The sequence below is a fragment of the Rutilus rutilus genome (genome assembly GCF_951802725.1).
Source record: "Rutilus rutilus genome assembly, chromosome: 12".
In the NCBI taxonomy this organism is placed as follows: Eukaryota; Metazoa; Chordata; class Actinopteri; order Cypriniformes; family Leuciscidae; genus Rutilus; species Rutilus rutilus.
In genome coordinates, this window is record NC_140217.1 from 29,484,361 (window position 1) to 29,507,180 (window position 22,820).

At 37.1% G+C, this 22,820-nt stretch overlaps 3 protein-coding genes across 3 annotated transcripts; 1 reads left to right on the forward strand and 2 right to left on the reverse strand.

Moving 5' to 3' along the window:
* Window positions 1–218: 218 nt before the first annotated feature.
* gtpbp6 (GTP binding protein 6 (putative)) lies at window positions 219–5,456 on the forward strand. Its single transcript, XM_084425246.1, has 10 exons — window positions 219–736; window positions 825–962; window positions 1,048–1,118; window positions 1,307–1,437; window positions 2,160–2,230; window positions 2,314–2,472; window positions 2,553–2,761; window positions 4,247–4,395; window positions 4,901–5,053; window positions 5,134–5,456. Exons 1-10 carry the CDS (start codon window positions 358–360, stop codon window positions 5,258–5,260), a joined length of 1,587 nt encoding a protein of 528 aa, XP_084281372.1. The 5' UTR covers window positions 219–357; the 3' UTR covers window positions 5,261–5,456.
* On the reverse strand, window positions 5,321–11,553 carry plcxd1.2 (phospholipase C, X domain containing 1, tandem duplicate 2). Its single transcript, XM_084425247.1, has 6 exons — window positions 11,309–11,553; window positions 9,852–9,988; window positions 9,536–9,664; window positions 9,277–9,432; window positions 7,767–7,953; window positions 5,321–7,671 (listed from the first exon to the last, which is right to left on the reverse strand). Exons 1-6 carry the CDS (start codon window positions 11,406–11,408, stop codon window positions 7,439–7,441), a joined length of 942 nt encoding a protein of 313 aa, XP_084281373.1. The 5' UTR covers window positions 11,409–11,553; the 3' UTR covers window positions 5,321–7,438.
* Window positions 11,554–12,805: 1,252 nt separating this feature from the next.
* plcxd1.1 (phosphatidylinositol-specific phospholipase C, X domain containing 1, tandem duplicate 1) lies at window positions 12,806–21,144 on the reverse strand. The gene is made up of 7 exons (XM_084425511.1): window positions 20,584–21,144; window positions 19,828–19,948; window positions 19,330–19,472; window positions 17,966–18,094; window positions 17,594–17,749; window positions 15,645–15,825; window positions 12,806–13,956 (listed from the first exon to the last, which is right to left on the reverse strand). Exons 2-7 carry the CDS (start codon window positions 19,937–19,939, stop codon window positions 13,700–13,702), a joined length of 978 nt encoding a protein of 325 aa, XP_084281637.1. The 5' UTR covers window positions 19,940–19,948; window positions 20,584–21,144; the 3' UTR covers window positions 12,806–13,699.
* Window positions 21,145–22,820: the final 1,676 nt, after the last annotated feature.

Genomic DNA, 22,820 nt, shown 5'->3' on the forward strand with positions numbered 1-22,820 from the left:
AAATAGGTCGGGACTCGGAAGTCATATTTTTCTTCGTGTGTGGATGGATTATGTTTAACTATTCAACAAAGCATAAACACTTCTCAGTTTATGTATAATTTATTAAAATTCAGGAAGTTGAAATAACCGCGTTAAAAAAAAGAAAGTAAAAAAAAAAAGAATGAGTTTATTTTATACCTCATCTATCCTATCGGTGGCGCAGTTGAACAAACACCGGTGTTTAAACACAAGAGAGGAAGACGTACCAAAACATGCGTGGTGAAACCGATATATGCAGAGTTAGTTCACTTGCTGATTACGCTCTAGATCGCTTGCATATTTTGGACATTGATTATATTGTAACTTGAACCTGAGCAGATGAATCTTAACAAGATCAGTATCCTGACCAAACATGTCTTGGGTAGGTGGTACATGAACTTTGCTAAATGTAAACCAATCATATTTTGTCAATGTTCTTCAAAATTAGCTGCTTCCATCTTACCATGCACAAGACAAAGTTTAAAGACAGTTCCAGTTCTGCCAGCAAGGACTTTGTCATTGACAGCTTGCATGTTCAAGAGCAAAAATCACAGCACAGAAAACAATCCAGAGGAAGAGGAAGATGAAATTGATGAAGCTGAAATAGAGGAGCTTTTCCAGCAGCAGATCCCCACTGATATTGGTAAAGAAGACCACAGGATCTTCATTGTTCATCCTGATGTGAAATGGGGCAGCAGAAAGCAGTATCTGACCACAGGTAAAAAAAAGAAACTACTATTTGAACTGATTTCAGGTAGTGTATAAATGTGACATATTGCAGAATACAGAGTTGTTCCCTTTAACAGCGGCACTTCAGATGGAAGAGGCTGTTGGGCTGGTGAACACTTTACACAAGTGGAGCGTTGTTGACAAGATCATCCTTTCCACCAAGACACCAGAAAATAAAAGAATTTTCGGCAAGGGAAACTTCCAGACTCTTACAGGTATATAGCTTACTGGTTTTGAATAAATAATATATTTTTGACACAAATTGACATCTTTTCTAATATGCTCTGATACATTGCTAAGAAAAGATCAGAGCTACTCCTGAGGTCACAGCTGTCTTTGTGAACGTGGATCGACTTTTACCTTCCTCGGAAGTGAGTATTCAGAGCATGATGCTGTTATTGCATACATGCTCACTTCAACTTGTGCACAAAAGAAAATCTATTTATAATTACTATAAAACAGTACTAGATTCTCTGTGGCTGTGATATTGTCATAATAAGTTCTACTTTGAATACTGTTGTAATAGGAATGTCAGTAACAATGTGTTATTGTGTTTCAGAAAGAATTACAGGAAGCCTGGGGAGTAAAAGTTCTTGATAGATACTCACTTGTTCTGCATATTTTCCGATGTAACGCTAGAACAAAAGAGGCCAAACTGCAGATCTCTTTAGCGGAGATTCCCTTGCTCAGGTAAATTATGTTTGTTAGTTCACTCTTTTTCTTATCAATATTGTTTCCTGATTAAATCAAGAATCCTTTCCTAGCAAACACTTCCGTTCAAAAGTTTAAGGTTAGTACTTCTTTTTAATTTTGAATTAAGATTCTTATGCTCACAAAGGCTGTATTTATGTGATCAAAATATTACATATTGCATTTATTATTACAATTTACTGTTTTTTAAATACATTTTAAAATTAAATGTTTTCCTTTAATGGCAAAGCAGTATTTACAGCAGCCATTACTCCAGTCTTTAGTGTCACATGATCGTTCAGATTTATAATATGCTGATTTGGTGCTCAAGAAACATTTCTTAATATCAATATTTAAAAAAAAAAAAACAGTTGAGCTGCTTAATATTTTTGTGGAAACTGTTATACATTTTTTCAGAATTGTTTGATGAGTAGAAAGTTCAAAAGAACAGCATTTATTTGAAATAGAAATCTTTTGTAACATTATAAATGTCTTTACTGTCACTTTTGATCAATTTAATGCATCCTTGCTGGAAAAAAAGTTTTAATTTCTTATTAAAAATTCTTTACTAACCCCAAACTTTTGAACGGTAGTGTACCTTGCGACACAATGAAAGCCAATTTTATTTGTCCAGTTTGCTGATTATTAGTCTGGTTCATATTACACTAATAAGTAACACCAAACACAGATTTAACATATTTTTTCTGTTTGAACACAATAAGATCACGCCTGAGAAATGAAATGGCAAACTTAGACCAGCAAGGTGGCGGCTCAAGGTACATTATGGGCTCAGGTAAGGAAACTGTTAAATTTAATCCAGGGGCATTTTTAATCCCAGGTTAATGTATTTAACTGGAACTAAAATGTTGTCTGCAGGTGAAACCTTGTATGAAATGCAACAGCGATTGTTGAAGGAGCGAGAGCTGAAGATCCGATCGGCCCTGGAGCGACTTAGGAAGAAGAGGCACCTGCTGCGCTCCCAGCGCAAACACAAAGACTTTCCTACCATCTCTGTCATGGGCTACACCAACTGTGGTGAGGTTTGGATAAATATTAATTTGTTAATCTGTTATATGAGATTGGAAGAAACGCATTAACAGTCTTTGTTTCTGAAGGTAAAACAACTCTGATTAAAGCACTGACTGGAGATGCTGGTCTTCAGCCTAAAGACCAGCTCTTTGCCACCCTGGATGTTACAGTACATGCCGGACAGCTACCAAGTCACATGACTGTACTTTTTGTAGACACCATTGGCTTTTTGTCCCAGCTCCCTCACCAGCTTATTGACTCTTTCTCTGCCACACTGGAGGATGTGACACAATCTGTATGTACCCAAAACACAACACTAAAAAGCTTTTTATTTTTAGCGATGTCATAGAAAGTTTGGTAACACTTTACTTAAAGGCTTTATGTATAATGCATTTTAAAGGTATTCATAATGTGTGTTATAATGCATTCACTAATCTAGATACATTTATATAGATCAGTGAATGCATCATACTTTTTCAGAAATAATTGTAACCAAAGTTAAAATGCATCATTATACTATGTGCACATTACTTGTTACATCTGAAATTGGTTGTTTGTCATGTGTTTAAATGCATTGTAGTTTCCAAAGGTGTGTTCAATGAATACATAAGTATTATAACTGTGTTGGTTACAATTATTCATGAGACCATACAATACATTACAAGACATAATTAATGCATTAAAGGGATATTTCACCGTTGGAAAGATGAATTTGTATTTAAATTGGGCCATTTATGTATTAGAAATGTGAAATTATTAGACTGAGAAAAGCCAGAAAATGTATTTTTGGCTCATGTGGATGAAAGACAACAACTCCCAGAATGCAAAATGAACATTTTTGCGTCATCCGAGTTTTTTTTCCAGACACAAAATACAGAAATCTCTTGTCTCAGGGAGTCATGAGGGAGGGAAGCATGGTCATTTGAAAATACTACCGGGTTTTACTGATTCAAAGCTTAATGCTAATTGGTGAAGTATCCCTTTAAAAATGCTTCTATAAGATGTAAAGGAATATTTTTCTAAACCTAACTATCCGGCTCTATCTATTGGTTCCCGTCCCTGACGTCCCCACTCTATAGATCACCGGACTACCTGGCTCCATTTATTGGTTCCCGTTCTTCACGTCCCCACTCTATAGATCACCAGCTTTTAAAATCTTTCCCTAAACTAAATTACTTCCTAAACTAGCTTCCTACCTAAACTAGCTTCCTGCGCAGGAATAAATTGACAAACAGACCTGCAATTGTCCTTTAAATGCTTTAATAACGGCCGGGAGAGTCTTCGAGCAGTTCTCAGAGAAACTCTCCCAAGAAGAATCAAGGCCGGAGGATCTCAGACAAATTCCATTGAGACATCCCACCATAAAACACATATACATCAGTTTTTATAGTATAGAGGTATGACAAAATGTCAGGCTGCATTACATAATTTCCCCACTATTTGATTGGTTCTTCATATGCAAACCCCTATGTTACTAGGTAAAGCAAACTCTGATCTTGCGGTGACTTCATCTGTAATCACAAGATTCTAACAGACTGTCTAGTTTCATTTCCCAAAACTAAGTTATTTTTACATACATACGCACACAGTCAAAGACACAAGTTTTCCATTGGTTTCGTACAGTACATCCTATTCCATTGTTAGATGTTAAATAAGGTTAGATGTTATAAACATGGTTAGTTTAATATACAGTTTAAAATTTCTACGACAAAGACATGATACTGTATATAAAGGCTATAGTAAAGTGTTACCGAAGTTTTAACACCCTCTCCTTTTGCAGGACCTCATAATTCATGTGAGAGACATCAGTCATCCAGAAACTGTGAATCAAAAGGTCAATGTACTGAATGTCCTAAAGAATCTTCAGATTCCAGAAAGACTACTCAACTCCATAATAGAGGTGCACAATAAGATCGACCTCATTGAAGGGTGAGAGACAAAGCCAGTCATTTAGTAAGGAATAGTCAGATCATTAATTTGATTACACTTTATTTTAAGGTGACGTAGTGTGACTTACTAAAATAAGTACTAAGTAATATTAATTAACTACATGTACTTACTATAGAGTTAGGGTTTGGTTTAGTTATGTGTAAATATGCATAACTTACTGTTAATATAGTAAGTAGATATTGTAACGTGTAACTATGTCACCATAAAATAAAGTGTTATTAGTGGAGCTTGCTAAAACAATCAATATTGCTGATACTATTTTCAAACCCTAAGTATTAAACTTCCAAACATAACTCACCTTGAATTTTACGCTACAGTTGTAAATGATGCCTTATATAATGTGACTTGAAGATTTACATTTTTCTTTTTTAAAAACCACTTACACTTTAGTAACCACAAAGCAACTCCCAGGCAATGACATTTTGCATGAGCGAGATATTTTATTATTATTATTTAATAAATATGTTTTAAATACATTTTACAGATACGAGGCCAGTGATCCTGAGGTTATCCCCATATCAGCTCTTAAACAGCATGGACTGGAGGTCTTAAAAGAAAAGATTGAAGAAGCTGTTGTTAAGTATACCGGAAAACAAACAATGACCCTCAAGGTGCAGCTCAACACCCCTCAATTAGCGTGAGTTAAGTAAAAATGAATAATGGATTAAATTATTTTATCCACAGACTTGCTAATGTGTTGCCATTTGCCCTTTACAGTTGGCTGTATAAGGAGGCGACGGTTCAGGCGGTAGATGATGTTGGAGATGACTGCACCGCCAATGTCAAAGTCATCATTAGCCAAGCTGCATATGGCCGATACAGGAAGCGGTTTCAGGTCACCTAGTAACAGCTGGCCCCTGTTTCACAGCCAGAACAACATCATCCAAAATAATTCACACAATAATGATGTGTAAATATTTATTTGCTTGTATATTTAAAATATCTCAAAACCTATATTTTACTACAATAAAATCCGACATTGGGAAGCAAAGTTGCTTTGTGTTAATATAAACAACATTGTTATAAAATACATGTATTTTTTAAGCAGCATGATACAGTAAAAGGCATATGTAAACACATTGAGGATTAAATATTGCACTAACATTTAGGCATTAACCTGCATACTTTTAAGCCAGGTTCACACTGTACGATTTTGGCCATCTGAGACTAATTTTGTGAATCCTAAAAGATTCCTCGGATCCTAGGCCAAAATCTGAAGTCTTTATTTGCTAGTTTGACATGTTCACCAACAGCCAATTAATGGCCACTGCGATCAAATTTGACCTCCGACGAAATTCTGGCAGTGGCTTCTCCTACGACAACCGTCAAATCAGAAACCGATAGGAGCACCGAACCTGATGACGCAATTAATGAGAGACAACCAACCACCACTTGCTCCACACATCGTCTTCCTTTTCTTCCAGTTTTCTTTTCAAAAGAAGCCATGATTAAAATTAACACTAGAGATTGTTTTTGTTTGCTAGCCACCATTTCAATCCTGCATGAAATGCAGATCACAAAACCCCTCTAAAACCAGCCTGGGATGCAGGAGCAGGATGAGCCTGCTTGCGTGCCTCCGGGTTTTAACGCATCTTGACTGCCGTAAATTCTGACGTCAATCACAACTGAGATCCTTACAGCGAGGATCATGTTTGTACAGTCTTACTGACAAGCAACAGTCGTTAAGGACTATTATACACTCACCTAAAGGATTATTAGGAACACCATACTAATACTGTGTTTGACCCCCTTTCGCCTTCAGAACTGCCTTAATTCTACGTGGCATTGATTCAACAAGGTGCTGAAAGCATTCTTTAGAAATGTTGGCCCATATTGATAGGATAGCATCTTGCAGTTGATGGAGATTTGTGGGATGCACATCCAGGGCACGAAGCTCCCGTTCCACCACATCCCAAAGATGCTCTATTAGGTTGAGATCTGGTGACTGTGGGGGCCATTTTAGTACAGTGAACTCATTGTCATGTTCAAGAAACCAATTTGAAATGATTCGAGCTTTGTGACATGGTGCATTATCCTGCTGGAAGTAGCCATCAGAGGATGGGTACATGATGGTCATAAAGGGATGGACATGGTCAGAAACAATGCTCAGGTAGGCCGTGGCATTTAAACGATGCCCAATTGGCACTAAGGGGCCTAAAGTGTGCCAAGAAAACATTCCCCACACCATTACACCACCACCACCAGCCTGCACAGTGGTAAAAAGGCATGATGGATCCATGTTCTCATTCTGTTTACGCCAAATTCTGACTCTACCATCTGAATGCCTCAACAGAAATTGAGACTCATCAGACCAGGCAACATTTTTCCAGTCTTCAACTGTCCAATTTTGGTGAGCTCGTGCAAATTGTAGCCTCTTTTTCCTATTTGTAGTGGAGATGAGTGGTACCGGGTGGGGTCTTCTGCTGTTGTAGCCCATCCGCCTCAAGGTTGTGCGTGTTGTGGCTTCACAAATGCTTTGCTGCATACCTCGGTTGTAACGAGTGGTTATTTCAGTCAAAGTTGCTCTTCTATCAGCTTGAATCAGTCGGCCCATTCTCCTCTGACCTCTAGCATCAACAAGGCATTTTCGCCCACAGGACTGCCGCATACTGGATGTTTTTCCCTTTTCACACCATTCTTTGTAAACCCTAGAAATGGTTGTGCGTGAAAATCCCAGTAACTGAGCAGATTGTGAAATACTCAGACCGGCCCGTCTGGCACCAACAACCATGCCACGCTCAAAATTGCTTAAATCACCTTTCTTTCCCATTCTGACATTCAGTTTGGAGTTCAGGAGATTGTCTTGACCAGGACCACACCCCTAAATGCATTGACGCAACTGCCATGTGATTGGTTGATTAGATAATTGCATTAATGAGAAATTGAACAGGTGTTCCTAATAATCCTTTAGGTGAGTGTAAATCGTACAGTGTGTACCCGCCTTTAGGTTGTAAACCTGGGTTTGTGAACAACGCCTAAAAGACCTTGCATCTAAACACATTGAGCTTCAACAGCTCCTTGATTACAGCAGTTTCTTGTTGAGTGCAATAACAAGAGAGCAAAATGGGACTGGTCCAATGAAGTCGCCCGCTATTATGTTTAGACTTGTGCGTTCATCTCCTGGTTTCTGATCTTCTAGCCATTTCCTCACACAGTTCCAATTCTCCAGGGTCAGAGTTTGGAGAGATGTCCGAGGGTGCGAGGCGATGAAGCATCGATCTGTCGTCAAATTCAGGCCTGCTACGAAAAACCCCTCTGCGCAATAGAAATATTTTGATCAGAGACCAGATATTTAAGACCAGAAGTACATGGAACCATCTTTTTCTTTTTTTTTCAAAAGCGTCTCTCACCAGGTCGGCCATGCTGTTTACACTGTTCAAGATACTGGATCAGCTCCTCTGCATCAGGCTTATTGGCCCAAAGGTACGGGATAGATTTCCACAACTCCACATGGCGTTCTGCTGATTGATCGTCCTCATATGATAGAACCACTTGATAGCCTGATGTCCACAGGCTCCGCAAGGTCAGTGGGAACTCCTTTAAAAATATGAAAGTGACAATGACTTGTGAAGGCCAAGTTTGGTAACCCATACTCGAAATTTATCCTCTACATTTAACCAATGCAAGTTAGCACACACATATTAGGTGTAGTGAGTAGTGAACACACACCCGCTGCAAACCGTGGACCCACACACACACACACACACACACACACACACAGAGCTTTGGGAAGACATTTGCTGCAGTGCCAGGGGAGCGATTGGGGGTTTGGTGCCTTGCTCAAGGACACCTCAGTCATTTCCTGCCGGTATTGAGAGTCGAACCCGCAACCTTTGGGTTACCAGTCTGACTCTCTAACCATTTTTAATTCCAGGTTAATGTATTTAACTGAAAAGTTTGGAATAATTGTTTTTTAAAGATTTATGTTTGGTGTTTTTGCCTTTATCATGATAGACAGTAAGTAGACAGGAAGTAAAGTGGGACAGAGAGAGGGGGACGGGATCGGGAATTTCTTTTATGTTTTTGAAAGGTTGCTAACTAAGGCTGCAATTATTGAATCAAAAATACAGTAAAAACAGTAATGTTGATGATGATATTGAACATACAATTGTATTGTCATCGCAAAGCTGAATATTCAGCATCATGACTCCAGTCTTCAGTGTCACATGATCGTTCAGAAATCATTCTAATATGCTGATTTGTTGTTCATTTATTATCTGTTATTATTGGTGCTAATTTATTATCAATTATTTTTGGTATTAATGTTGAATATAGGTTTTGTCCTTTCATTTTTTTTTTGTTGAAACCGTGATGCTTTTTCCCCCCAGGATTATTTGATGAATAAAAAGTTCAAAAGAACAGCATTTAATTGACACACAAATCTTGTGTAATATGATAAATATCTTTACGGTCACTTTTGATCAATTGAAAGTGTCCCTGTTCACCTCAAACTTTTGAATGCTAGTGTATCATGGTTTTCACGAAAATATTAAGCAGCTCAACTGTTTACAACATTGTTAATAATACGAATTGTTTCTTAAACACTAAATCAGCATATTAGAATGATTTCTGAAGGATCATGTGACACTGACGACTGGAGTAATGGCTGCTGAATATTCAGCTTTGCATCACATAACTAATTTACATTTTAAAAGAGATTAAAATAGAACACAGTTCTTTCACAGTATTACTGGTTTTACTGTATTTTTGATGCAGCCTTGGTAAACCTACCAGACTTTTTTCAAACACATTAAAAATCGTAATTATTCTCATCTTTTGACCTGTAGAGTATTAATCGTACAATCAGAATGATATTAAGGAAAAACGTTGTTGTGTTTGAAATTCCAAATGGTTTCTTACATTGCGAGGGCACAGCTTAGGACCAAAGATTTTCTTCAGAGAATAGATGAATTCCTCATGCAGTTTATGATCCAGCCCTTCGAAATGACTACAAGCCAGAATGACGATTTCTTTGGGATGAGATTCAAGCCATGAAGCTACTGTCTGTAGAGTTTTCTATAAAACAAAACATGTTTATAAAGCAAAAAAATTACACAAAATAAAGAATAAAATGGCAGGCTTAAATCGCTAATTCATCTTAACTTGTGCATATACTTACAATGACGGTCGCATGTGTGTAAATGACATGAGTGAAGTAAAGCTCTTTGGAAGAATCATACTGTTTATGGGCAATTCGAAGATCAAAGTATCGAATGCCTGCTGTAAGCTGCTCCACAATGTCTTGCACCTGCTTGCAATACAATAAGGGGCTTTGATACGATGTTACAAATACATTTCTCATGTAAGAATGGCTGAATTTTTACAACAAATATTGACACTGAGCGCAATGGGAAAAACACTTGTTGTATCTCTTCTATGAAATATTAGGCATTTTAAGAAGTCAAAATAACACAATATTTGAGGTAAATGCTTGCCTGAGTAGTGGCCCATCTGTAAATAGCTGGTCGGGTGAAACAGCAGAAAACTCCATCCAGCAACCGGAAGGTGTCTGACTCAGACCGGAGCAGAGGAGAAGTGATATCCAAACAGTAGCTCATTGCATCATGGCTACCTGAAAACAAACGTTTTGGAAAGAATTAAACTCAACATTTCAAATCCCTGTGAATTTTGTGGACAGCAAAAAGAGACTAGTTTGCATCTGTTTTATTACTGTATCTACTCAAGATTATTTAGAAAAGATAAAGAAATGTAATAGAAAACTGTATTTGATGTGTGTTTTTTTATTTTCAGAATGATAATTTGGAAAGTAAAAAACAATATATTATGCAGTAATTTATATAATAATGGTAGGACAAATAAAATGTAGGATGGGACTTGATTTTGTCCATCTCATTTGCTATTGCTGTGATCCCAAGTGATTGACAGGTGGTCCCGCCCTCATGCCACTAATCACGTCATCAGAGAAGAGCCTTGTAAGCAAGAGCCATGCAAGCAAGAGGAAGTTAATTTGGTTAAAGATTATGAGGGCAGATTAACTTAAATAATGATGTTCACAGATAAATCATTTAGCCAATAGAGCTGGTAAGTCCCGCCCATCCGTAAAACCCCAAGTGGATCTCTAGGTTGAAAAATCGTCAATGCAAGTGAATGTGAGAAAATAATTATTTTCTGGTCCCGTTTGAATTGTGCCATGAATGTGAACATGTTGTCTGTGAATTTTTTATATAATTTTTCATGTTACGAGTTTGACAGTATATTGTATGATTCTTTGGCTAGCAGTTGTGGAAAAGACATAACAGGAAAGACTACGTCGCCTATGTGACGTCACCCCATAACACATTTTCCCTCCACTTGTCAAATCACGGTGCTAATGCTGCGATAATCTATGGAGACAGATCGAGATGCCTGTGTGTGTGTTTTGTACCCAAATGTCACCATTCAAACCAAATGGGCTGTTCTTTCTTTCAAACGCGTCGAAAGCAGCGAAGAGTTGTAGTCCACAAAGTGCTCTCACACAAAGTCTAACCGTATCAAACTTCTACCCGCTAAATTGTAGCATTCTTCACACGAAAGATTATATAAAAAATTCACAGACAACATATGTTCACATTCATGGCACAATTCAAAAGGGACCAGAAAATAATTATTTTCTCCCATTCACTTGCATTGACGATTTTTCAACCTAGAGGTCCAGCGGGGTTAGCGGAAGGGGCGGGACTTCTATAATAAATCCGGTAGGCTAGTATCCGAAAATTCTATCCAATAAAATTAATTGTGGATTTTGATTTCATGGTGACTTTAAAGAAATGTTAAAATATTAAAAATGGCATATATGTTTAAATAATAACATAATTAACATAATAACAACCGGTTTTACATCTAGTTTAAAAATTGTTTAACTTTCCTTGTCGTTCCACAGGGGCTCACTCACCTGGTATTGAGAGTTTTGTTAAAGGAACATCCCACAGTTTCTCTGGCAAACATGACATCCATTCCTCGTATTTCATTTCAGCCTCTTTAATGTGATCCATCAGTTTACCGGAGTGTATTCCAGTAGCTCTTCACAAATGCCTCTGGCTGCGTTATAAAACAAGATGAGTTGATCAGCTGAAACCGTCCGTGTAAACAACAGATAACACACCATCGATAACGAGGCTCAAAGCCCAACTCTTTTTAAATGTATAACTACATCTGTTTGTGAACTCCTTTTTCTACGAAAATAAAAGTCTTTTGGACGTGTTATGATTGACATGAAAGACTCTTGACGTGCTAGCTCTGTAAGTTAGGCTATTTCCTTGTTTCCTGCTGCTTCAGTCTCTCGCGCTTTACAGCTCATTGCAGAACGGCTTTTTCGTTCATGAGTTGTTAAAACCGCCCAAAAACACACTTTCCTTTACTTCATAGAATTCTTGGTCATTCCTGTTCTGCGTACATTTTCATTTCCCCGTCATATAGCCTAACTAAGTCAAGATATTTTGGATAAAATATTACAGTCAGAAAGATAAATAAAAAAAATAGATTTTTCTTTCTCACATTAAGAGCCACGTTACCGGATACTTTACTAATTTCTGAAATCAAAAACCTGACAATTTATTAAGCATATTGATGGTGTTTTCATTTTTTCTAATCAAAATAAAATAAAAATCATTCAAATTTTGAGAAAGTAGACGTTCTCAAAGCGGTCAATCCCCCATGATCATTGTCTACGCTCCTTTTCCCATCCTGTTGTTTATTTATTTTTTACCAAATCAAGTTTTACTAGAACATTAATACCTTTAGACATACTGTGACAACACAATATTCATTTAGTTTCGTTTTCTTTTTCTCTCTCTCATTTTTCAACATGTTATTCCAAACTGAGGTTTGGAAATCTGGTGACCTTTCATCATTTTATCATCTTTGAGCTGGAAAGAGACACAAAACCCCATTACCAAAGGTTAACTTTGACTAAAGGCTTTCAGCAGAGTCCATAATCAATAGAACAAAGCATAGTTAAAAGCCGCTTTCTGTGTCAGCTAATTCTTGCTCTCTCTTGAGTGCTTCTGTTTGGGTGCTGATAGAATCAGAGAATCCTTCAGTATTAATAACTCACCTGTTGTTATTAATTTTACACTGAAACTCAAACACAGCATAAATATTACTATAAATAATGTTAGGCGTTTAATTGTATTAGGTATTTATTCTTTGAATAAATTAGGGCTGGTCTCAAAACTAAAATAACTTTTCCAAAACCAGAAAGACAGATTCAAACCATCAACAACAAACATTAAACCAGAACAGCCTGAAGGGCTTTGCCAAATTTGGTGGAAACTGAAATCTTTTTAAGGAATTAGAGTTAGGAATTAGAATTTTTTATTTAAAAAAAAAAAAAGTTTAAATGGAAATATGTATTAAAACAGTAAAAAAAAACAAAAAAAAACAATTGAATGAATATAGTTAGATATGTTTTATTTATTGGAAATCTTCAAATATTAAATGTGAATATTTTATATTCCATTCAACTGCTGATATTGTTTAGTATAAGCATATTTGTTTGTAAAGCAAACTATATTGATTAAACTGGTTTAAATTGCATGCTACTATGGCAGAGAACATACAGTATGTGCAACCACAGAAATAGTCCAGTGTCTCTTCATGCTTTTGATTGTGTGCACCATGCAGACATGTACTTATTTGAATCATATTTCCATTGCCATCACACAGTAGAAAGTTGAAAAGAGTATAGATCATAAAGAATGAATAATCCTGAGTGTTTTATAATCCTATTTGTGCAGGCTTGCAGTGAGTAGTCTTCAGTAATTCTCATGCAAACTTCAAACTGTGAAACTCCGATGCTCCCAGGGAACTTATTGTGTATGTGCTTGTGTCTGGTGCTGTACTGTACATAAAGTTGTGGGTAAGGTAACCGGGACCTTGATCGTGACATGTTGGAACCTTAAAAATGATCCAACATTTTTGCAAAATCAGAGGTATATATTGGAGACTGCATAAATAAGCTTAAGACAGTAAATTCAAGTCATAAAAGTCAGTGCATTACATTATTCTACCCATAACTCAAAATTATCTATCACCCTCAGGGTGCTTACACACTAGATACAGCTCTATGATGGAGCGTTTGATGGACAGCATCCATTTTGAGGGTAAGGAAAGTCCTTACAATGCACCATAACTATTAAAATTAATGGAGCTGACGCAGCATAAACTCTATCGTGTAAGCATCCTTATAAAAAAAGAGCAAAGTTGACTAGTATAAAAACATCACAAGAACGAGAAGCACTTCTTTCTTCAAATGTTAAATATATTGTGCAGGCTTAAAGGGGGGTCAAGGCTCTGGTATTATGGTCCTGTTGAGCAGATTTTCATTCAGTGCAATAACGGTTGGTATGAACTGGCTCTCTGTCACAAAGTCCCCAGCTATAATGTTGAGAGAGTCGGTGTAAGAGCCAGGCTTCTGTTGCTTGACCCAGCTAAGTAACATGGGATTTGTAGACATCACCACATCCTTCAGTGATTCTGTGGGATGGGAGCATATGTACTTCAGATCTTCAGTAAGATTGATGCCAGTCACAAAAAAGCCGCCTGTAAAAAAAAAATTGTGTGCATGGAAACTGATGTTTAATTTCACTTTTCCAAGAATTATCATTTTGTCAAGAAAATTAAACAAAAGCTAATAGTTAAAGGTCCTATGACATGCTGCTTTTTGGATGCTTTTATATAGGCCTTAGTGGTCCCCTAATACATTTATCTGAAGTCTCTTTCCCGAAATTCAGCCTTGGTGCAGAATTACAGCCACTACGAGCCATTCCCACAATGAGCTTTCCTTAGGATGCGCCATTTCTGTGTCTGTAGCTTTAAATGCTAATGAGGAGGAGAGAGGCGGGGCAAGGTGGAGGGTGGGGGTGTGGCTTTGACCAGCTTGTGGCCATGGTACCATGCGCTAACGTTTACAGTGGATGTATCGCAATGGCTCGTAGACACGCAGTCGTTCAAGCTTTCCAGTTTGACCCAGAATCCGGATGGAGAAGCACCTGAAGAAGTTGCAACTCAGTGACTACAGCAGGACGTCTCCGAATGGTTAGTTTAAAATATCGTCTCTGGATACGGTATTTTAATTGGTTTGTTTATGTATGCTGTTACAGTTATTATCATGTAGCTAACACTAGCCTACGTTGTTGGCTTTTCATGTTGCTCTTATTTGCTATCGTTCTAAAGCTGTATTAGCTTCTATATCAGTAATCTTTGTAGTCTGTAGACTGTAGTCTGGCTCATTTTTTAATGACAAAGTTCTCCATGTCCACGTATATTGAAATCATTACAGAGAAAATTAAATTAACCCACTGGTTCTTCAGAGGCTCGGATGAAGGAACTAAAAAAAGACTTATGTTCATTTGTACATCCAAACACTGAGCAACTTCCTTGCTTCGCTCGTTTGCAAGCCACGATGTCTCTCGAGGAAAAATCAGTATCGCGCTCGCATGGTCGTAACCTTATGGTCGTAACTCATTTTCTCATGGGCAGGCCAAATTCTCTGGGCGGGCAAAGCAGAGAAAGGGGAGGTAACCTTTCCCAGTATGACGACATATAGGGAAGATTCCAGATTGGCCCATCTGAGCTTTCATTTTCTCAAAGGCGGAGCAGGATACTCAGGGCTTGGTTTACACCTATCGCCATTTCTAGCCACTGGGGGACCATAGGCAGGCTAGGGGAACTCATATTAATGTTAAAAAACCTCATAAAGTGACATTTTCATGCCATAGGACCTTTAGTGTTTAAGGAAACATTTCGCTTTTCCAAGGATGATAGTTTTATCAAGAGAATAAAAATAAATAAATAATAAAAAGAGGTTAGTGTTTCAGGAAACATTTCACTTTTCCAAAGATTATCAAGAGAATAATTAATAAAATAATAGCTAATGAATTATTTTTAGAGGAAACATTTTCACTGTTCTAAGGATGATCATTTTATCAGTAAAATAAAATAAAAGCTTATGAGTTACTGTTACTGGAAACATTTCGTTTTTCCAAGAATGACAGTTTTATCAAGAGAATAAAATAAAATAAAAAATAAATAAATATTAAAAACAAGTTACTGTTACAGGAAACATTTCACTTTTCCAAAGATTATCTAGAGAATAATTAATGAAACAATAGATTATTAATTATTGTTAGAGAAAACATTTTCACTTTTCCATGGATGATTTTTTTAGAGAATAAATAAATAAATAAATAAATAAAAGAATTAATTCATGGCATATCATTCAAAATTACCTGGCCGGCCATTTTGTTTTTTACGTTCAAATTCCTCGATCAGCGCTTCAGCCTTGCACTTGTTGGCCCACCAATAAGGTATACGTAACCACAATTCTCTGTGCTGGATGGCAATTCCGTCATCATATGAAACGATAACTTGATGTCCCTGGCTCCATAATGTCTGTAATGTCACAAAATCCTGACAGAAAAATCAGAAGTATATTTTCATAACACATTGGAAATATATTTTTACTTTTATTGTGTGTATATATATATATATATATATATATATATATATATACAGTGAGGAAAATAAGTATTTGAACACCCTGCTATTTTGCAAGTTCTCCCACTTGGAAATCATGGAGGGGTCTGAAATTGTCATCGTAGGTGCATGTCCACTGTGAGAGACATAATCTAAAAAAAAAAATCCCGAAATCACAATATATGATTTTTTAACTATTTATTTGTATGATACAGCTGCAAATAAGTATTTGAACACCTGTCTATCAGCTAGAATTCTGACCCTCAAAGACCTGTTAGTCTGCCTTTAAAATGTCCACCTCCACTCCATTTATTATCCTAAATTAGATGCACCTGTTTGAGGTCGTTAGCTGCATAAAGACACCTGTCCACCCCATACAATCAGTAAGAATCCAACTACTAACATGGCCAAGACCAAAGAGCTGTCCAAAGACACTAGAGACAAAATTGTACACCTCCACAAGGCTGGAAAGGGCTACGGGGAAATTGCCAAGCAGCTTGGTGAAAAAAGGTCCACTGTTGGAGCAATGGAATGCAATGTTAGAAAATGGAAGAGGCTAAACATGACTGTCAATCTCGCTCGGACTGGGGCTCCATGCAAGATCTCACCTCGTGGGGTCTCAATGATCCTAAGAAAGGTGAGAAATCAGCCCAGAACTACACGGGAGGAGCTGGTCAATGACCTGAAAAGAGCTGGGACCACCATTTCCAAGGTTACTGTTGGTAATACACTAAGACGTCATGGTTTGAAATCATGCATGGCACGGAAGGTTCCCCTGCTTAAACCAGCACATGTCAAGGCCCATCTTAAGTTTGCCAATGACCATTTGGATGATCCAGAGGAGTCATGGGAGAAAGTCATGTGGTCAGATGAGACCAAAATAGAACTTTTTGGTCATAATTCCACTAAACGTGTTTGGAGGAAGAAGAATGATGAGTACCATCCCAAGAACACCATCCCTACTGTGAAGCATGGGGGTGGTAGCATCATGCTTTGGGGGTGTCTTTCTGCACATGGGACAGGGCGACTGCACTGTATTAAGGAGAGGATGACCAGGGCCATGTATTGCGAGATTTTGGGGAACAACCTCCTTCCCTCAGTTAGAGCATTGAAGATGGGTCGAGGCTGGGTCTTCCAACATGACAATGACCCGAAGCACACAGCCAGGATAACCAAGGAGTGGCTCTGTAAGAAGCATATCAAGGTTCTGGCGTGGCCTAGCCAGTCTCCAGACCTAAACCCAATAGAGAATCTTTGGAGGGAGCTCAAACTCCGTGTTTCTCAGTGACAGCCCAGAAACCTGACTGATCTAGAGAAGATCTGTGTGGAGGAGTGGGCCAAAATCCCTCCTGCAGTGTGTGCAAACCTGGTGAAAAACTACAGGAAACGTTTGACCTCTGTAATTGCAAACAAAGGCTACTGTACCAAATATTAACATTGATTTTCTCAGGTGTTCAAATACTTATTTGCAGCTGTATCATACAAATAAATAGTTAAAAAATCATATATTGTGATTTCTGGATTTTTTTTTTTAGATTATGTCTCTCACAGTGGACGCGCACCTACGATGACAATTTCAGACCCCTCCATGATTTCTAAGTGGGAGAACTTGCAAAATAGCAGGGTGTTCAAATACTTATTTTCCTCACTGTATATATAGTTCCCATCATCTATTAATTTTTTTATTTTTACTGATACATACCATTCTGGGGCAGAGTTTGGAATCAAAAACACTCTTTATAGTTGAGACAAGCAGTGTGTGAAGCTCTTGATTGAGGTCAAGGAAGTGGCTAAATGAGAGGATGACTACCTCCTTTGGATGAACATCCAACCACTCTCTGATCTCTTTTAATACTTTCTGAAATAACACAATAAATTATTTCGATTAAATTAAAAAGCATTTATTTCTATTCTTCAAACATCAAACTCTAACAAATTAGAACTACACTGCACATATCAAAATAGACAACAAACAGATACTGGGAAATGTTATGCTATATTGTAAATCATTAAACGCCTTGGCAGTCTTTTAAATGTACATCATTTGTTCGATCAATTGTTTTCATAGTCTTACCTCCACAGTCATAGTGGTATAAACACCATGGTAGAAGTAGAGATCATTTGAGCTGTCATTGGGCCTATGTGCTATCCTCAGGTCACAGTATCGCACTCCACAATCTAACTGCTCCCTAATGCAAGACTCCTATGGTAAATAATGTAAAGCACATTCATTAACAATGCAGGTGCAGTAAAGATAGTGCTAAACAGCTAGCTGGAGACAAACAATGTGAGTGAAACCATTGAAAGTGACATAACCATCTCTGTAAATACGTAACTGTATCTATATTGATTTGTATCTATCCTATAGATTTGGGACAATGCTCAACCATCAATGTTACTTTTGTCATAACTATTCCATCTAATTGTGCTTTCAAAGCTATCATAGTAGCAAAGCTGAGTGTTTGATTGATTTCTCCACGACAACAGACGGCAATTTATTGGCTCTCATGCTGATAGATTTCAGAGACTCGTGCTCTACAGGAATCTGCTGATGCATGCTCACATAAATTGGTCTATTACCTCGTGAGGGATACCATACCCAACATAACTGCATTTATGTCAGATGTTACGTGTTTAGACATTATGGAGTTGGTGTTTTTTAAATGTGACAAAGTCAAAATTGTTGGATATAAAGAATTTGATCATGCCTTATCTGCTTTTAGTATTAATGATTTTTGTATTTCAACATATGAAGAACACCAAGGCTTTCAATGAACCCAGACAGTTTACTATTTGTTTGTGTAATTTACCAATTGTAAATGGTTCCAAGTAATTTAATGGAAAATACAGAAACATATAATGGAGATTGTGAAATTATGACTAATCAAAAAAATGCAAATGCACTATCCGAAAACAGTGACAATAAACTAAGCCTGTCACGATTATGAATTTTTAATTGACAATTAATTGTCGTACAAATAATTGCAATTAAATAAAATATTATTACAAATAGTTGAAATCACTTCACAACTACAATTAGACCTATAACTTCTTTTACACTCTTCTTTCTTTTTTTCCCTTAAATACCTTTTAATCCATTAATTCCTTTAAATAAAAAGACTAATTAACTTGCCTTAAAAAAAAACTTTGGACCCCACCGACGTTAGAGAAATGGTTACAGTTAAGCTTATTTTTTACTTAGAATCGGCCATAATAACATTTATAATAAAAACAGGCGCATATGATTTACTATAATGCTGTGAAAATGTATAATATTTATATAATTAGTTATTTATAATAGAATATTATGTAACTGCAATATAATTTCCCTTATTTGGAAGGCAAATCATGATTAAAATTTTCACTTCACACTTATTGCAGTTAACTCAAATAATTGCAATTAGATCAGATAACCACAATCAGATCATAACTACGTACCTGTGCTATTGCCCATTTGTATACAAATGGCCTTATGATGGGTTTCATGTACTTGTCCAGCTTTTGCAACATATCTGGTTGAGTGAGGTCCACTGGAGAGCGGTCGTTCTTATCCAGGCAGTAGGTTATGGCATTATGGCTCCCTACAAACCATGACAATGACGTGTACAATGACACATTGACCATGAGCATTAATGGTAGGCTAATGAACTAAACTGTCTAAGCAAATATAAGCAGACTAAAAAATTTAAAAAATTTAAATGAAGGTATGCAGTTAATCAGAAATTGGAACTGCAGTCACTCTCATCAAGTAATGGCACCCTCCAAAAATAACAATATCCACACTTTCAAAAAACAGCTGTAGATTTATATCAAATTTAAACCATACAAATTCTATCATTGTGGCAAGATATGATAGAAAGTCAAATATTTTAATATTAAGAAAAAGATTTTGCATGCAGTTAGTGAACATATAAATGAAAAAGTGAGGTTAAATACCTGGAATAGCCATGTAACAGAGAGGGGTATCCCACAGTGCACTGGGCAGATTGGCCATCCAGTTATCCATGGGCAGCTCACTCAATGACACTTCGCCGATCGCCGATGTCATCTTGGATATCTGTCAAAATGTAAAAGTTAAGAGAATGTGTACTGTATTTCATTCAACTTCAATCTTAAACTTTGATAAATATCCCAAATAAACACAAAGTGACCATCCTGTTAAAAAGACTCCAGCATAGTTAAAGGAATAGGCTAGTTTACTTGAAAATTAAAATTCTGTCATCATTTACTCACCCTCAAATTGTTTCAAACCTGTATGAATTTCTTTCTTCTACTGAACACAAAAGATATTTTGAAGAATGTCAGTAACCATTCAAACCAATGTATTTTTTTCCCTCCTACTATGGAAGTCAATGGGGTCCATCAACTGTCTGGTTACCGACATTAAAATATCTTCTTTTGTGTTCGGCAGAAGAAAGAAATTCATACAGGTTTGAAACAACAAGAGATAAATGATGACAGAATTTTCATTTTTAAGTAAACTATTCCTAATAACCAGAAAGTGCCCCTAGGTCAAACAGCTTCATGTTGCTGGTCCGCCATCTAGAGTAGACCAACGCCAAACCAGCAATGGAAATTCATTGTGGTTTGTTTAGCAGGGAAAAGACCAGTGGCTATGCAAATACAGGATTTCATTCAAATGATATTATATGACATGTGCACTGTAATGAGTAATAAAATATCAGAATTTACCAGGCTTTAAATGTTGTTTCTTAGTCCAGGAAAAATATTTCAGCAATGATCTTTAAAGTTCATTCGGTACACTTGGCACGTGAATACAGGACAGTATACCGGCTTCAACAGATTCCGATGCTGAAGGACTCGGATGCTGCGAGGAAATGATATATATATTCGTCCACTTCATTGATTCCCATAGCACCATAGTGGTCGTGTAAAAGTGAGGTCGATGTTAAGCGGCGCTAAACTTGTCATTGGCGGCACAAGGTTGAACAGGGCAGGGTATCCACAACAAAATCCCGCGTTGATAACCAATATAGTCCGGAAGAAACTCTCTTCTTCGTGTAATGATCAAATTAAACTTGTTTCAGAGTTTTCCTTTCATTTCAATCATCAAACGAATATACGTACAACCGGGCGTTTTCATCATTTGTCCATTGAAGAGGTATTAAAGAAAATAAATGATGATAAAAACGGCGTACTTGACCACTGCATTCTCCTCCCGGTCAGGCTGACACTTTCAGAAACATACTACGGTGAAGGCTTGGCTCATGAATATTTATTACGTGACGAGACGCTTCGGCCAGTAGCACGACATTATTTGCTGAACTTGACTTATGAATATCAATGACGTAACGAGACGTAGAGCAAAATGATTTGCTAAAAGGCAGACGTTGGAGAGACGGCTAACAATTTACAAATGAAAAACTTCGCTCATGAATATGAATTAGGGAATTTGGCTGGACGCATGGCAGCGTCGTCGCCCTTGCGTCATTAATATTCATAAACCTTACCCATAGTAGGATTCGTATTTTGTCATGAGAGCGGGCGAAGGAGTGGTTTAATTTTTACTTTATAATGAGACAATGGTTCAAGCGAGAAACGAGTGTGTCAGCACACAGCCATTCTTTAATACAGAATACAACTGGTTGGACAAGTTTAATTACCTGTTTTCTCTAGATGGGACTGGTGATGCAGCTCCTCTCTGCTGCTGTGAGGGAGACAGAATGCTAAACTGCTGACCTCAGTGTTGTAAGAGAAATAGTGTTTCGCGATGACACAGGACTTTTCTCTAATACCTCACAGTATGACTACAGAAGAGAAATTTCTATAGCACATTATTCAGATTAATTTTTTCAGTTACATTTACATTTAACATCTTCAGGAAAACAACTCTGAAAATGAAGTAGCTCAATGGAGCCTATTCATTCCAGCTGTGCAGTTTCATTGCTTTCAATGTGACAAAGCCAACTTAATCCAGTTCACTATCACGCAGTGACTCCAGTTAACCTTCCTTTAACTTCACTGAAATTCCATAAGAACAGCATGGAGTGGCTCCAATGGCTTCTTTGTGTTGTATTATGTCACAACCCCCTTTTTAAAGACAAAGATTGGAAAACAAGACAATATAGTACTTCAGCCATAGCACAAATGCACAATAGGACTTTTTCACATTATGCAAATTGTCGAACAGCGATAAGAATAGTCTAATGTTCATTACATTAATACAGAACACAAGCAGATGGCATTCAGTCTTGTGCTCCAAGCTGCAATCCTTCAGTGGCTCTAGTTAGATTATACACATGGTAATAGAAAGATACTAATGGATGCATATTTTTTTTATCACATTACAGTCCACCACCAGGCAAATCTCATTCCTCATAATAGAAAAATTAACTAAATTACAGCTTTTAAGGTGAAATCAGTTTTGGTAGGTACAGTGTCAGTTTTCTAGAAGGCCTATAGCTATACTTTGGAAAAATAAACATCCCATCAATGAATAAATTGTTACTGCTCTACATGCTTCTCTTTCTTCTGTAAGTCTATATCTATAGACATTGGTGGACACAGTAACAAAATACATTGTTGAAATGTGTACTTGACTTGAGTACAGTACTTAAGTAGGCTACACTTTTTGAGTATCTGTATACTTGAGTGTTATTTTTTCTGGAAACTTTTTGCTTTAACTTCACTACATTGGAAAGACAAATATCATACTTTTTACTCCACTACATTTCTGTCAAGGTCCTTGAGTAGAAAGTAGTAACGTCAGTCAGGGGATGATTTTAGCTGCAGGGGTTGCATTTTCGTTGGAAATGAAAGTCAGATTGACGTCAACACCCAACCTGATTTTCATTTTCAGCGTTGGGTTTGGTCTTCTAAATGTGAATCTTGTCCTTGTTTTGGAGCACACTAGCTTATATATAACACTAACAGTAAGGCTAACATATTCATACTAAAAGCCAAAAAAC

Excerpts from the sequence above, each read along its gene's own strand:
- plcxd1.1 (XM_084425511.1), bottom strand. The coding sequence starts at position 19,939 with ATGACATCGGCGATCGGCGAAGTGTCATTGAGTGAGCTGCCCATGGAT. Across the intron at positions 19,473-19,827 it reads CTGTTACATGGCTATTCCAG|GGAGCCATAATGCCATAACC; the intron begins GTATTTAACCTC and ends CATGGTTTGTAG. Across the intron at positions 17,750-17,965 it reads ATACCACTATGACTGTGGAG|AAAGTATTAAAAGAGATCAG; the intron begins GTAAGACTATGA and ends GTGTTATTTCAG.
- gtpbp6 (XM_084425246.1), top strand. The coding sequence starts at position 358 with ATGAATCTTAACAAGATCAGTATCCTGACCAAACATGTCTTGGGTAGG. Across the intron at positions 737-824 it reads AAAGCAGTATCTGACCACAG|CGGCACTTCAGATGGAAGAG; the intron begins GTAAAAAAAAGA and ends TCCCTTTAACAG. Across the intron at positions 1,438-2,159 it reads GCGGAGATTCCCTTGCTCAG|ATCACGCCTGAGAAATGAAA; the intron begins GTAAATTATGTT and ends GAACACAATAAG.
- plcxd1.2 (XM_084425247.1), bottom strand. The coding sequence starts at position 11,408 with ATGGATCACATTAAAGAGGCTGAAATGAAATACGAGGAATGGATGTCA. Across the intron at positions 9,433-9,535 it reads ACACACATGCGACCGTCATT|AAAACTCTACAGACAGTAGC; the intron begins GTAAGTATATGC and ends TTTGTTTTATAG. Across the intron at positions 7,672-7,766 it reads TAAACAGCATGGCCGACCTG|AGGGGTTTTTCGTAGCAGGC; the intron begins GTGAGAGACGCT and ends TCTATTGCGCAG.